Source organism: Heteronotia binoei, chromosome 14 (assembly GCF_032191835.1).
Source record: "Heteronotia binoei isolate CCM8104 ecotype False Entrance Well chromosome 14, APGP_CSIRO_Hbin_v1, whole genome shotgun sequence".
Classification (NCBI taxonomy): Eukaryota; Metazoa; Chordata; class Lepidosauria; order Squamata; family Gekkonidae; genus Heteronotia; species Heteronotia binoei.
Genome location: NC_083236.1, coordinates 64,835,803 through 64,848,653, shown reverse-complemented (window position 1 = coordinate 64,848,653; position 12,851 = coordinate 64,835,803). Strand labels below are relative to the sequence as shown.

At 49.9% G+C, this 12,851-nt stretch overlaps 1 protein-coding gene across 1 annotated transcript in view; it reads right to left on the bottom strand.

The window, feature by feature from the left end:
* Window positions 1-12,851, bottom strand: part of LOC132582634 (dual specificity protein phosphatase 22-A-like) — a 57,364-nt gene that overhangs the window by 6,092 nt on the left and 38,421 nt on the right. The window contains exons 5-6 of the mRNA XM_060254299.1: window positions 7,619-7,693; window positions 4,500-4,671 (exon numbers count right to left, since the gene is read on the bottom strand). Coding sequence (XP_060110282.1) covers window positions 4,500-4,671; window positions 7,619-7,693 — 247 coding nt within the window. The remainder of the gene's footprint in view (window positions 1-4,499; window positions 4,672-7,618; window positions 7,694-12,851) is intronic.

Here is a 12,851-nt window from a genome sequence, read left to right as displayed (position 1 = left end):
CCTGGGCCCATCTCGGAGGAGCAGCTGCGGTGGGCGGGGAGGGGGCGGCAGCGGCGTGGCGGCATCGCCCGCTCTGGGATGGGGCGGCTCGCCATGCTCCTTGGCGCCATCCCCCCTCCCCCCCGCTTCTGTTTGTTTGGGGAGCGGGGGAAGAGGCTGGAAATCCTGGGGTCCCCCGCCAGGGCAGGAGGGTTGGGAAGCCTACTCCCAAATTGCTGGAGCGTCCGGGAAAACCATCGCGTTTTCTCAGCAGCTCCTAGAGCAGCCAGCTTGCGACATCGCCGGTGCGATGACATCACTTGCAGAGCACGTGCGAAAACAATCCTCTACCGGAAGCTGCAGGGGACTTGGCAACCTTATAAGAAGAACCATGTAAGTTCTTGGTGGATTGCCTACATCAGGGGTGTGTGGTCTAATAGACAAAGGGGTTTCTGCTCCAAAAAAAGGCCTGCTTATAGTGAACCGGACCATTGGTCCACCAAGGTCAGTATGTTGCTTGCCAGCTCTGGGTTTAGAAATACCTGGAACAGGGGTGGCCAAACTGTGGCTCGGGAACCACCTGCGGCTTTTTCACACATATTGTGTGGCTCCCGGAGACTGAAGAGGAGCTTAATGCAGGCTTACTCTCAAGCAAGCTGGTCATAACCTTTAAAGCCCTATATGGCCAAGGACCGACCTACCTGAGGGACCGTCTCTCCCCATATGAGCCCCAGAGAGCACTGAGGTCAGTGGGGAAAAGCAGACTGAATATCCCTGGGCCAAAAGAAGTTAAACTTCAAAGCACCCGCACTCGGGCCTTTTCCGTTGCGGCCCCACAACTCTGGAACCAACTCCCAGAGGAGGTGCGGGCCCTGCGGAACTTAGACCAGTTCCGCAGGGCCTGCAAGACCGCCCTCTTCAAACAGGCGTTCACCAATAACTGAATTAATGTTTACCGCCAGATTAATAACGTTTACCGCCAGTGTTGATTTAGGAATGTTTTAATTAATTATCGATTATTGACTGATTTTAATGTGAATTTTAATGTGAATTTAATGTTTTTATTACTGTATTGTTCACTTGAAGTGTTGTTAGCCGCCCTGAGCCTGCTTCGGCGGGGGAGGGCGGGATATAAATAAAATTTTACTTTACTTACTTACTTTACTTACTTGCTTAACATCAGGACCTCAGTCAGTCTCTGAGTGCTGACCCATAGGTACGTGACTATTTCTGCCATGTGTGAAGTGGGGTAGGATGGGAAATAGGCTTGCAAGTTCTCCACCACCACCGAGGTTGCCCGGAGAACCAGAGCAGGGAAAGAGAGGGCAAGAGCCAAGGGAGCCACAGGAATGAAGGAATTAAGGAGGGTGACCCAGGGTTCTCCCTTAGTTTCGTAGCTCTTGTAGGAGCTGTATTTACTAACCTTAGCATCAAGGCAAAGAGAAATACATAATGATGCAAACAGTGGTCAACAATTTATATGATATATGTGTGTTTCCTTCTTCTACTTTCAGGTCCTTCTTCTACTTCCAGGACACAGCCGGCCTTTTTTCCTTTTTATTTTTTGGGCCATAGCTGAGCCAACAAAACAGCTGCAAAAGCAGCCGACGGAGAGGAGGTGGGTGGAGCTGCTGGCTGCAAAGTGCCGGGGTGAGGGAGAGGGAAGTTAGGGTTGCCAATCCCCAGGTGGGGGCAGGGGATCCCCTGTTTTGGGGATCCTCCCCCTGCTTCAGGGTCGTCAGAAAGTGGGGGGAGGGGAGGGAAATGTCTGCTGAGAACTCTATTATTCCCTATGGAGATTTATTCCCATAGAAAATCATGGAGAATTGATCTGCTGGTATCTGGGGCTCTGGGGGCCCTGTTTTTTGAGGTAGAAGCACCGTATTTTCAGTATAGCACCTAGTGCCTCTCCCCAAAATACCCCCCAGGTTTCAAAAAGATTGGACCAGGGGGTCCAATTCTATGAGCCCCAAAAGAAGGTGCCCCTATCCTTCATTATTTCCTATGGAAGGAAGGAATTGAAAAGGTGTGCTGTCTCTTTAAATGTGATGGCCAGAACTTCCTTTGGAGTTCAATTATGCTTGTCACAGCTTTGATCTTGGCTCCACCCCTAATGTCTCCTGGCTCCACCCCCAAAGTCCCCAGATATTTCTTGAATTGGACTTGGCAACCCTAAGGGAGGTGGAAGGAAACTCCACAGCAGTCCCTTCCTGACTCCAAAGTTTTAGGGTCGGCCGCTTTGACTTGGCCACTTTCAGAGCCTCCAGCTTTTGCCCCAGCCCCAGAAAGCTTCTGAGAAGCAGCAAGCCCCGCAGAGACCCCCTAACTTCTTAAAAAGCCCCCTGACTTTTAAAAATTCTGGCTACGGTCCTTTTCTGCAGGCTGCCAGGATGCTCCCGGGCACTCCCTTTTCTGGCCAGCTCACTTCCAGGTTAGCTCGGCATGGCCCTGAGCCAGCCATCAGCGCCCCATCTGTCCTTTTTTTTTTTAAATCTTGGAGAGATGGACTACGGTTGCCAATCCCCAGGTGGGTAGTCAAAACAATGGATTGGAGAGTGGAATCCCCACGTGGGGGCAGGGGATCCCCTGGTTTGGAGCCCCCCCCCCGCTCCGCTTCAGGGTCATGGGAAAGTGTGGCGGGGAGGGAATTGTCTGCTGGACACTCCATTGTACCTTATGGAGACCGATTCCCAAAGGGAACAATGGAAAATTGATCTGTGGGTATCTGGGGCTCTGGGGGGGGGCTGTTTTTTGAGGCAGAGGTACCACATTTTCAGTATAGCATAGGGTTGCCAATCCCCAGGTGGGGGCAGGGGATCCCCCGGTTTGGAGGCCCCCCCCCCGCTTCAGGGTCGTCAGTAAGCGGGGAGAGGGGAGGGAAATGTCTGCTGGGAACTCTGTTATTCCCTATGGAGATTTATTCCCATAGAAAATCATGGAGAATTGATCCGTGGGTATCTGGGGCTCTGGGGGGGCTGTTTTTTTTGGTAGAGGCACCAAATTTTCAGTATAGCATCTAGTGCCTCTCCCCAAAATACCCCCCAAGTTTCAAAAAGATTGGATCAGGGGGTCCAATTCTATGAGCCCCAAAAGAAGGTGCCCTATCCTTCATTATTTCCTATGGAAGGAAGGCATTGAAAGGGTGTGCCGTCCCTTTAAATGTGATGGCCAGAACTCCCTTCGGAGTTCAATGACGCTCGTCACAGCCTTGATCTTGGCTCCACCCCCAAAGTTTCCTGGCTCCACCCCCAAAGTTTCCTGGCTCCACCCCCAAAGTTTCCTGGCTCCATCCCCAAAGTCTCCTGGCTCCACCCCCAAAGTCCGCAGATATTTCTTGAATTGGACTTGGCAACCCTAGTATAGCATCTGGTGCCTCACCTCAAACCTTCCCCTCAGTTTCAAAAGGATCGAACCAGATAGGGTTGCCAAGTCCAATTCAAGAAATATCTGGGGATTTTGGGGGTGGAGCCAGGAGACATTGCGGGTGGGGCTAGCCAGGAGGAAGGGTGTGACAAGCATCATTGAACTCCAAAGGGAGTTCTGGCCAGCACATTTAAAAGGACCGCACAACTTTTAAAATGTCTTCCTTCCACTGGAAATAATGAAGAAGGGGGCACTTTCTTTGGGGACTCATAGAATTAGACCCCCTGGTCCAAACCTTTTGAAACTTGGTGGGTATTTTGAGGAGAGGCATCAGATGCTATGCTGAAAATGTTGTGCCACTACTTCAAAAAACAGCCTCCCTCAGAGCCCCAGATACCCACAAATCAATTCTCCATTATACCCTATGGGGATGGGTCTCCATAGGGAATAATGCAGTGCCCAGCAGACAACTCCCCCACCCCGCTTTCTGATGACCCTGAAGCGAGGGGAGGGCCTCCAAACTGGGGGATCCCCTGCCCCCACCTGGGGATTGGCAACCCTAGAACCAGATGATCCAATCCTATGAGCTGGGCTGGATCTAAGGGGGGCAGAGGGGGGGGGGCTTGCCCTGGGCGTCGATGGAGGAGGGAGCCCCAAATTGGGGTGCCAAATTGGGTATGGAGTCCATTGTATTCTATGGGACCATAAGATAGAACGACCCATAAGGGGGCGTCATTTTTTAAAATTTTGCCCCCCCCCCTCAAAAAACATGTAGATACGGTCCTGTCTATGAGCCCCCAAAGAAGGTGCCCCTATCCATCAGAATTCCAAATGGAGGGAAAGCATTTGAAAGGAGTGTGGCCCCTTTAAATGTGATGGCCAGAACTCCTTTTGGAATTCAATGGTGCTTGTCACACCCTTGCTCCTGGCTCCACCCCCAAAGTTTATTGGCTCCACCCCCAAAGTCCCCAGCTATTTCTTGAGCCAGACCTGGCAACCCTAAGATGGACACACATTCTAGCTCTATCTGAAGAAGCGAGCAGTGATTCCCGAAACCTCCTCCCCTGCAGCCACCAATCTTGTGAGTCTTTCGGGCGCTCCGGGCCTCTTGCTCTTTTCTCCAGGCGAAGGGAGGAAGGTGTCAGAAGTTACGGTACCTCTTTGAGCAAGGTCTTCTCGTACTCCTGCAGCTGCTGCTGGAAACCAAAGTTGGGGCTGGCGTACGAGCGGACCGTCTTGATGGCCGCCAGGCACTCTTCCCAGCCAAAGTCGGTCACCGTCATCAGGTAGGCGATCACGAGGGTGGTGCTGCGGGAAACGCCCGCTAAACTGCCGCGGCAAAAGGAAGGAGGGTTTAGAATCGCCCAGAGGATTGGGGCAAGCATCAGCCTGATGCAACTGCAAACGAATCTCCCACCTTGTACGGGTTGACACCATCCCATAGTTCCATCGGGTAATCCTCTACTGATGTATTTGAACTATCTTCTCCTTTAATGGAGGTATGGTCTGAACTGGTAGCGTTGAGAGCAGCCCAAGATCTTTCTTTAGATCAGGGGTGTCAAACATGTGGCCCGGAGGCCGAATCAGGCCCCCCGGAGGGCTTTTATCAAGCCCTTGAGCAACTGGCTGTCATCTGCTTCCTTCTCCCTCTCTCTTGCTTCCTTCTGCATCACGGCTTGCTTTGCAAGGCTTGCTTAGTCACACAAGAGCGACAGAGCAAACCTCTATTTCCTCATTGGCTGAGGCTCCTCCCTTGGGGAGGAAGGGGGGGGGTACAGCTTGCTTTGCTAGGCTCTCTCAATTGCACAGCAGAGCTACTGAGCCAAGCCTCTCTTCCTTCTATTGGCTGAGGCTCCTTCCCCTCCTGGTCCTCTGGGGAAGGAAGGAAAGAGGCAGAGCTTCCTTTGCCCATTTCCTTGGATCGCGTGGCAGAAATACAAAGAAAGTGCCTTGAAGACCGAGTGCTAATGTCCTAACCATGTTTTTTTAAATATATATATATATATATATATATATATATATATATATATATATATATATATATATATATATATATATGTGTGTGTGTGTGTTTGCCTGCACCCTTTATAAAGTTTATATCTCTGCTACCTGGCATTACATTTTATGACACACACGGCCCGGCCCGACCCGACCCGACAAAGTCTCCTTTATGTCAAATTCGGCCCCCATAACAAATGAGTTCGACACCCCTGCTTTCAATCTTACTTCTTTGAGTACCTCCGGCCTGAGCCTTGCAACTGACGTGAGAGTTGACAGATCTCCACCTTGCTCCTTGGCAATTGACATCAATTTTTGACAGCCTTATACCCAGGGCTTGTTTTGTAGAGAAAGCCCAGCAGGGACTCATTTGCATATTAGGCCACATCCCTGATGTCACCATTGTTTTGCGCACGGCTTTTTTGTACAAAAAGCCTGGCAGGGACTCATTAGACCACACCCCCTGACACCAGGCCAGTCAGAACTGCATTCCTGTGCATTCCTGCTATTAAAAAAAAGCCCTGCGTATACCTGCAATAAATTAATGCACCAGGTGTGAGGGTATTTTAAACACTGGCTGTCTAATTTGATAAGCGAGGTGAATCTTGCCACATTATATCTGTGCAGGGTGTGGCCACATCAAAAAACCTTTCGGCCATTCCCTTTGGCTACAGGAATGGCATGTAAACTGCATGGAAAGTGTTTGAGTGTTCCTAGGTTAGAAACCGAGTTTTCATGTAAACTAATGCTCGTAATAAGTTTGATCAGTTTGTCTTTACCTACTGTTACATATTATGAATTGAATGACGCTATATTTCAGCCTCTATATTCTACTTCTGAAAATACAAGAAGGGGATTGATTCTTACGAATCCGTGACATTTTGACCCTGTTTTTGAGTTGTTTTATGGTTGTGTTGCATGCAGGCTTACCACAAACACAAATTGTGTATTATGTAGATTCATTGAGGCTGTTAAGGCTGATGAAGCCCTAGGAAGGGGACCTCTGTGACTCTCCTCCCCCACCCGCCCTCGTTGTTTTGCAAGCTTCTCTAAGCTGTAGAATACAGATATCTTGTTCCCTTGCAAGCTTCTTGTTTAAAAAGATACAGTCATATTATGATTTTCGAAAGAGAAACTTGATGTGAATTCTGTGCTATTGCATATATGTTTACATATTCTGTTACACCGATGATGTTACACAACGATTACGATAACACCAAAAGTTTTTATGTCAAGATATTGTTTATTATTGACTGTAAACCAGGGGTGGCCAAACTTGCTTAATGTAAGAGCCACACAGAATAAACGCCAGATGTTTGAGAACTACAAGACATGAGAGTCAGACGTCGGAAGGAAGGAAGGAAGGAAGGAAGGAAGGAAGGAAGGAAGGAAGGAAGGAAGGAAGGAAGGAAGGAAGGAAGGTAAATAGAAGGAAGAGATGGACAGAAAGCAATTTTAACTTTAAATGCATTCTCCAAATTGCCAGCTGGCTTGGCTTGGAGAAGTGATTTAAAGAGAGAACTGCCTTCTCCCAAGCCGGCTGATGGGGCAGTGGGGGGGTCCGAGAGCCACACAATATGTGTGAAAGAGCCACATGTGGCTCTCGAGTTGCAGTTTGGCCACCCCTATTATACACAGTACTTTAGCATTTTTCTTAATCACCAGGCAGCTGGCAAACTTAAGAGTGATGTGACCAGTTTGGATTTTTTCCCATTCCTCTCTTTAAATATTTCCCCTAGCTCAGCCTGTATTCAGTTCTAAGCAGGGTTTTTTTTTTTTTTAGCGGGAACTCCATTGCCTATTAGGCCGCACCCCCTGATGTAGCCAATCCTCCTGGAGCTTACAGTAGTCCCTGTACGAAGAGCCCCGTAAGTTCATGGAGGATTGGCTACATCAGGGGAGTGTGGCCTAATAGGCAAAGGAGTTCCTGCTACGAAAAAGAAGGAAGGAAGGAAGGAAGGAAGGAAGGAAGGAAGGAAGGAAGGAAGGAAGGAAGGAAGGAAGAAAGAAAGAAAGAAAGAAAGAAAGAAAGAAAGAAAGAAAGAAAGAAAGAAAGAAAGAAAGAAAGAAAGAAAGAAAGAAAGAAAGAAAGAAAGAAAGAAAGAAAGAAAGAAAGAAAGAAAGAAAGAAAGAAAGAAAAGTCCTGATTCTAAGGCATTTGCATGGCTTGAAAATGATGCCTGCTTTTCAGAGCAATGGCATTCCTCTTTGCGGAGACATTGTGTACTCATGCGCACAGCACATGCACTCGGGAAGGAAAGAGGGAAAACAAGCTTACCAATGAATGAGGCATCTCCCTCCATGCAGCCGACACTCATGCACAAACCTGATGCTCTCCTTAAAATGCTGCAACCTGAGAGAGAAGGAAATCTGATGAGTGTTTGCTCTCTGGTCACTTGTCCGCATTTTGCAAATCTGCATCATGTCTTCCTCCCACCCAGTCCCCACTCCTAATAACTTCATAACTCTTAATAACTTAAGCCACTGAATCCAAGAGCCAGGAGGGGACGGCCTTGGTGTTTATGCCAAGGAACTGGATAAGACTATGTCTATGGCCTTAAGACATGTTGGTCCTCCTAGAAAACCATCATTGTTACAGGTTAAATCCCAGTGCTGGACATACGGCTGCCTGGCAGCTGGCAATAGGAAAGGGGGCAGAGACACGGGGGGGGCGGGAAGGGGCACATGCCATTGGCTGTGTTCTCACATCAGCTCTGAGAAAAACCTGGAAGTGGGATAGGGTAGCTCTAGGAATCACCAGACACTCTATGGCAAAACCACGAAGTTTTCAGTGATTCCTAGCAGTACACTACAGACACTTCCTTCCCCACCTCCCCCAAGAAGTGACTTAGTGATCAGGCCCAGCACTAGAGGGTTCAACTGCTCCAGGCAGACCCCTGCACCCCCCACAAGTTCCTTTTACAATGTTTATTTCTAGTGACGTCATAGCGCAGGGCGGCAAGTGAGGGGAGGGAGCGACGGGCGGCGCACAACAGTGCTGCCGTGCCGCCGCTTTCCCCCTGCGCTACACTCTTCACAGGAAAGTGCTGCTTGGCCGCTTTCAACCCGAAAGCAGCTGGGCGCCGCTAAAACACCGAGCGGTGCCTTCCCATGAAGGTAGGCTCGCCAATCCCCAGGTCCCAGCGGGGGTTCTTCTGCTTTCCCAGACTCCTTCCCGCCCCCAGTCAGCTGGCTGGCACCCCGCCCCCACAGCCCCAATGTGACTTTCCACCTCCGGAGGCTTCAGTCTCCGATTGGAAACGCTTCCTCTTGGGATGGTGTGTTTGTGTTACTTGGAAGGAGTTGGCTGCAACTCATGAGTAGAGAGGCCAATCCCTCGCTTCAGAGTCGCCAGAAACGGGATGGGGGGGGGGAGGGAAACGTCTGCTGAGCACTTCATTATTCCCTGTGTGGAGTATAATGGGGTATAATGAGGAATTGATCTGGAGATTTCGGGGGCTCTGGGGGAGCTGTTGTTTGAGGCAGAGGCACCAAATTTTCAGTATAGTATCTAGTGCCTCTCCCCAAAGTACCCCCCTAGTTTCAAAACGATTGGACCAGGGGGTCCAATTCTATGAGCCCCAAAAGAAGGTTCCCCTATCCTTCATTATTACCTATGGAAGGAAGGCATTTAAAAAGGTGTGCTGTCCCTTTAAATGTGATGGCCAGAACTCCCTTGGAGTTCAATTATGCTTGTCACACCCTTGATCTTGGCTCCGCCCCCAATGTCTCCTGGCTCCACCCCCAAAGTCTCCTGGCTCCACCCCCAAGGTCCCCAGATATTTCTTGAATTGGACTTGGCAACCCTACACGAAGGGGAAGGGGCAAGGGGATTAAGGGGGCGTCGGATGGTGTCTCCAGGCAGGGTAACGCCCCAGGCAGTTGCCTACTCCCACGTGCCAGCCCTGTTAGCGATGCAACAGGGAAAAAACAGAACAGAACTCGGGGGCTGGCAAGCCTGGCTTGTCCCCTATCCTCTGCTCATACAAGCATCCTGGTCAGACAACATAGCCATGTGCAGGGCTTTTTCTTTTTTCCTTTTTGTAGCAGGAACTCCTTTGCATTTTAGGCCACACCCCTCTGATGTATCCAGTCCTGGAGCTTCCAGTAGGCCCTGTACGAAGAGCCCTGTAAGGAATTCTAGCAGGACCTCCTTTGCATATTAGACCCCACCCCCCTGATGGAGTCAATCCTCCAAGAGCTTGCATGGCTCTTCGTACAGGGCCTACTGTAAACTCCAGGAGGATTGGCTACATCAGGGGGTAGGGGTCCCAAATCCCCCGCTAGGCCTGGAGACCCCCGATTTGGAGCCTCCTCCTCCCGCTGGCCATAAAAGGGAAAGCGGGGGGGGGGAGGGGGAGAACGGCAGCCCTTCCCACCCAGCCCCGATCGCAGCAGCCAGAGCTCTTCCGTTTTCTCAGGCTGCTTCCCGCCCCCAGTCAGCTGGCCGGTGAAGGGAGGGGAGCCCAGCCACGCCCCCAAAGGACCATGTGCCTTTGCACCTCCGGAGGTGAGTGAGTTCTGTCTCCTGCATCAGATTTCCCAGAAAGGGGGGGGGAGGGGGGGGAGAGGGAAACGTCTTCTCATAGGGTATAATGGGGAATTGATCTGGAGGTTTCGGGGGCTCTGGGGGAGCTGTTTTTTGAGGTAGAGGCACCAAATTTTCAATATAGTATCTAGTGCCTCTCCCCAAAGTATCCCCCAAATTTCAAAACGATTGGACCAGGGGGTCCAATTCTATGAGCCCCAAAAGAAGGTGCCCTTATCCTTCATTATTTCCTATGGAAGGAAGACATTTAAAAAGGTGTGCTGTCCCTTTAAATGTGATGGCCAGAACTCCCTTTGGAGTTCAATTATGCTTGTCACACTCTTGTTCCTGGCTCCGCCCCCAAAGTCTCCTGGCTCCACCCCCAAAGTCCCCAGATATTTCTTGAATTGGACTTGGCAACCCTATCAGGGGGTGTGGCCTAATATACAAAGGAGCTCCTGCTAGAATTCCACCCCTGGTAGCTCCCTGAAGGAAACCGGAGTACAACTGTGCCTCCTAGATCCTTTAGGACCTACGCTGCACTATCCGTGGGCTGGATGTTGTCCACATCCGGAGCGCGCTGATCATGCGCGGCCACCTTGCATGAGCAGACCTCAGGTCAATCCAAGCCACTCCTTTCTCATGTCGACATTCGGAAAACCCTTTCTAAGTTCACCGCGATTGCGAAACCCCGAAGGCTCAAGCAAGATGCAGAAAATAGCCCTTTTCAAACAAAGCTTCCTTCCTGCGGTCCATCGCTTTGGCATCATGCAACTGCAAAAAACAGGAATGAAAAAAGCAGGGGGGGGGAGGGAGAAACACTCCAGCGTTGCTAAAATGGGCCTACATCCTCCCCACCCTCTTGAGATTTCTGCTTAATGGGAATCATATGTTCATCTTCTTTTGGGGGAGGGGCTGCAGCCACACTTATAAAGCTCTGGAAGTTTGGGAAAGACCCTTTGGGTGTCTGAAATTCTGGAGAACTTCTCTGAATATATATTTGGCCACTGTGTGACACAGAGTGTTAGACTGGATAGGCCATTGGCCTGATCCAACATGGCTTCTCTTACGTTCTTATGGGACACAGAATGTTGGACTGGATGGGTCGTTGGCCTGATCCAACACGGCTTCTCTTATGTTCTTATGGGACACAGAATGTTGGACTGGATGGGCCATTGGCCTGATCCAACATGGCTTCTCTTATGTTCTTATGTGACACAGAGTGTTAGACTGGATGGGCCATTGGCCTGATCCAACATGGCTTCTCTTACGTTCTTATGGGACACAGAATGTTGGACTGGATGGGCCATTGGCCTGATCCAACATGGCTTCTCTTATGTTCTTCTGTGACACAGAGTGTTGGACTGGATGGGCCATTGGCCTGATCCAACATGGCTTCTCTTATGTTCTTCTGTGACACAGAGTGTTAGACTGGATGGGCCATTGGCCTGATCCAAAATGGCTTCTCTTATGTTCTTATGTGACGCAGAGCGTTGGACTGGATGGGCCACTGGCCTGATCCAACATGGCTTCTTTTATGTTCTTCTGTGACACAGAGTGTTGGAATGGATGGGCCACTGGCCTGATCCAACATGGCTTCTCTTATGTTCTTATGTGACAAAGAGTGTTAGACTGGATGGGCCATTGGCCTGATCCAAAATGGCTTCTCTTATGTTCTTATGTGACAAAGAGTGTTAGACTGGATGGGCCATTGGCCTGATCCAACATGGCTTCTCTTATGTTCTTATGTGACACAGAGTGTTAGACTGGATAGGCCATTAGCCTGATCCAACATGGCTTCTCTTATGTTCTTATGTGACACAGAGTGTTAGACTGGATAGGCCTTTGGTCTGATCCAATATGGCTTCTCTTATGTTCTTCTGTGACACAGAGTGTTGGGCTGGATGGGCCATTGGCTTGATCCAATATGGCTTCTCTTATGTTCTTATGTGACACAGAGTGTTAGACTGGATGGGCCATTGGCCTGATCCAACATGGCTTCTCTTCTGTTCTTCTGTGACACAGAGTGTTGGGCTGGATGGGCCATTGGCCTGATCCAGCATGGCTTCTCTTATGTTCCTCTCTTATGTTTATGGGTTGGTTTGCCATTGCCTTCCCCAAGTCATCGACACTTTACCCCCAGGAAGCTGGGCACTCATTTGACCGACCTCGGAAGGATGGACGGCTGAGTCAACCTGGAGCCAACTACCTGAAAACCCAGCTTCCGCCAGGGGTTGAACTCAGGTCGTGAACAGAGCTTAGGACTGCAGTACTGCGGCTTTAACACTCTGCGCCACGGGGCTCTTATCGAAGCCATTGCTTATTCAATTTTCAATATGATTTCCACTCTCACTCCACGTCTCATCCTAACACTTCCGAGTGTTTTGATATTGAGGAAAATTTTCTGTACCCTTTTGGTCAACGTGAGCCACCCTGAATAAAATTATTGGAAACATTTTCATATATGTGGAACTGGTGTTCTTCAAGGGTTAACTGCTACAGGAGTCTGTGGTACATGGTGCCAACGCTTGCTCTCCCCTGCAACTCTCTTTTTTGGTTGCCTATAATCCCCAGGTGGGGGCAAGGGATCCCCTAGTTTGGAGGCCCTCCCTCCCGCTGCAGGGTTATCAGAAAGTGGAGGGGGGGGGACGTCTGCTGGGCACGCCATTAGTCCCTATGGAGACAGATTCCCTAAGGTGCCCCTATCTTCCATTATTTCCTATGAAAGGAAGGCATTTAAAAGGAGCACAGGGGGAAGGAGAGTGGCTCAGTGGTAAAGCATCTGCTTGGTAAGCAGAAGGTCCCAGGTTCAATCCCCGGCATCTCCAACTCAAAAGGGCCCAGGCAAGTGGGCATGAAAAACCTCAGCTTGAGATCCTGGAGAGCCACTGCCAGTCTAAGTAGACAAGACTGACTTTGATGGACCCAGGAGGGTCTGATTCAGTAGAAGGCAGCTTCATATGTTCTTATGTCTAAGGGGAGG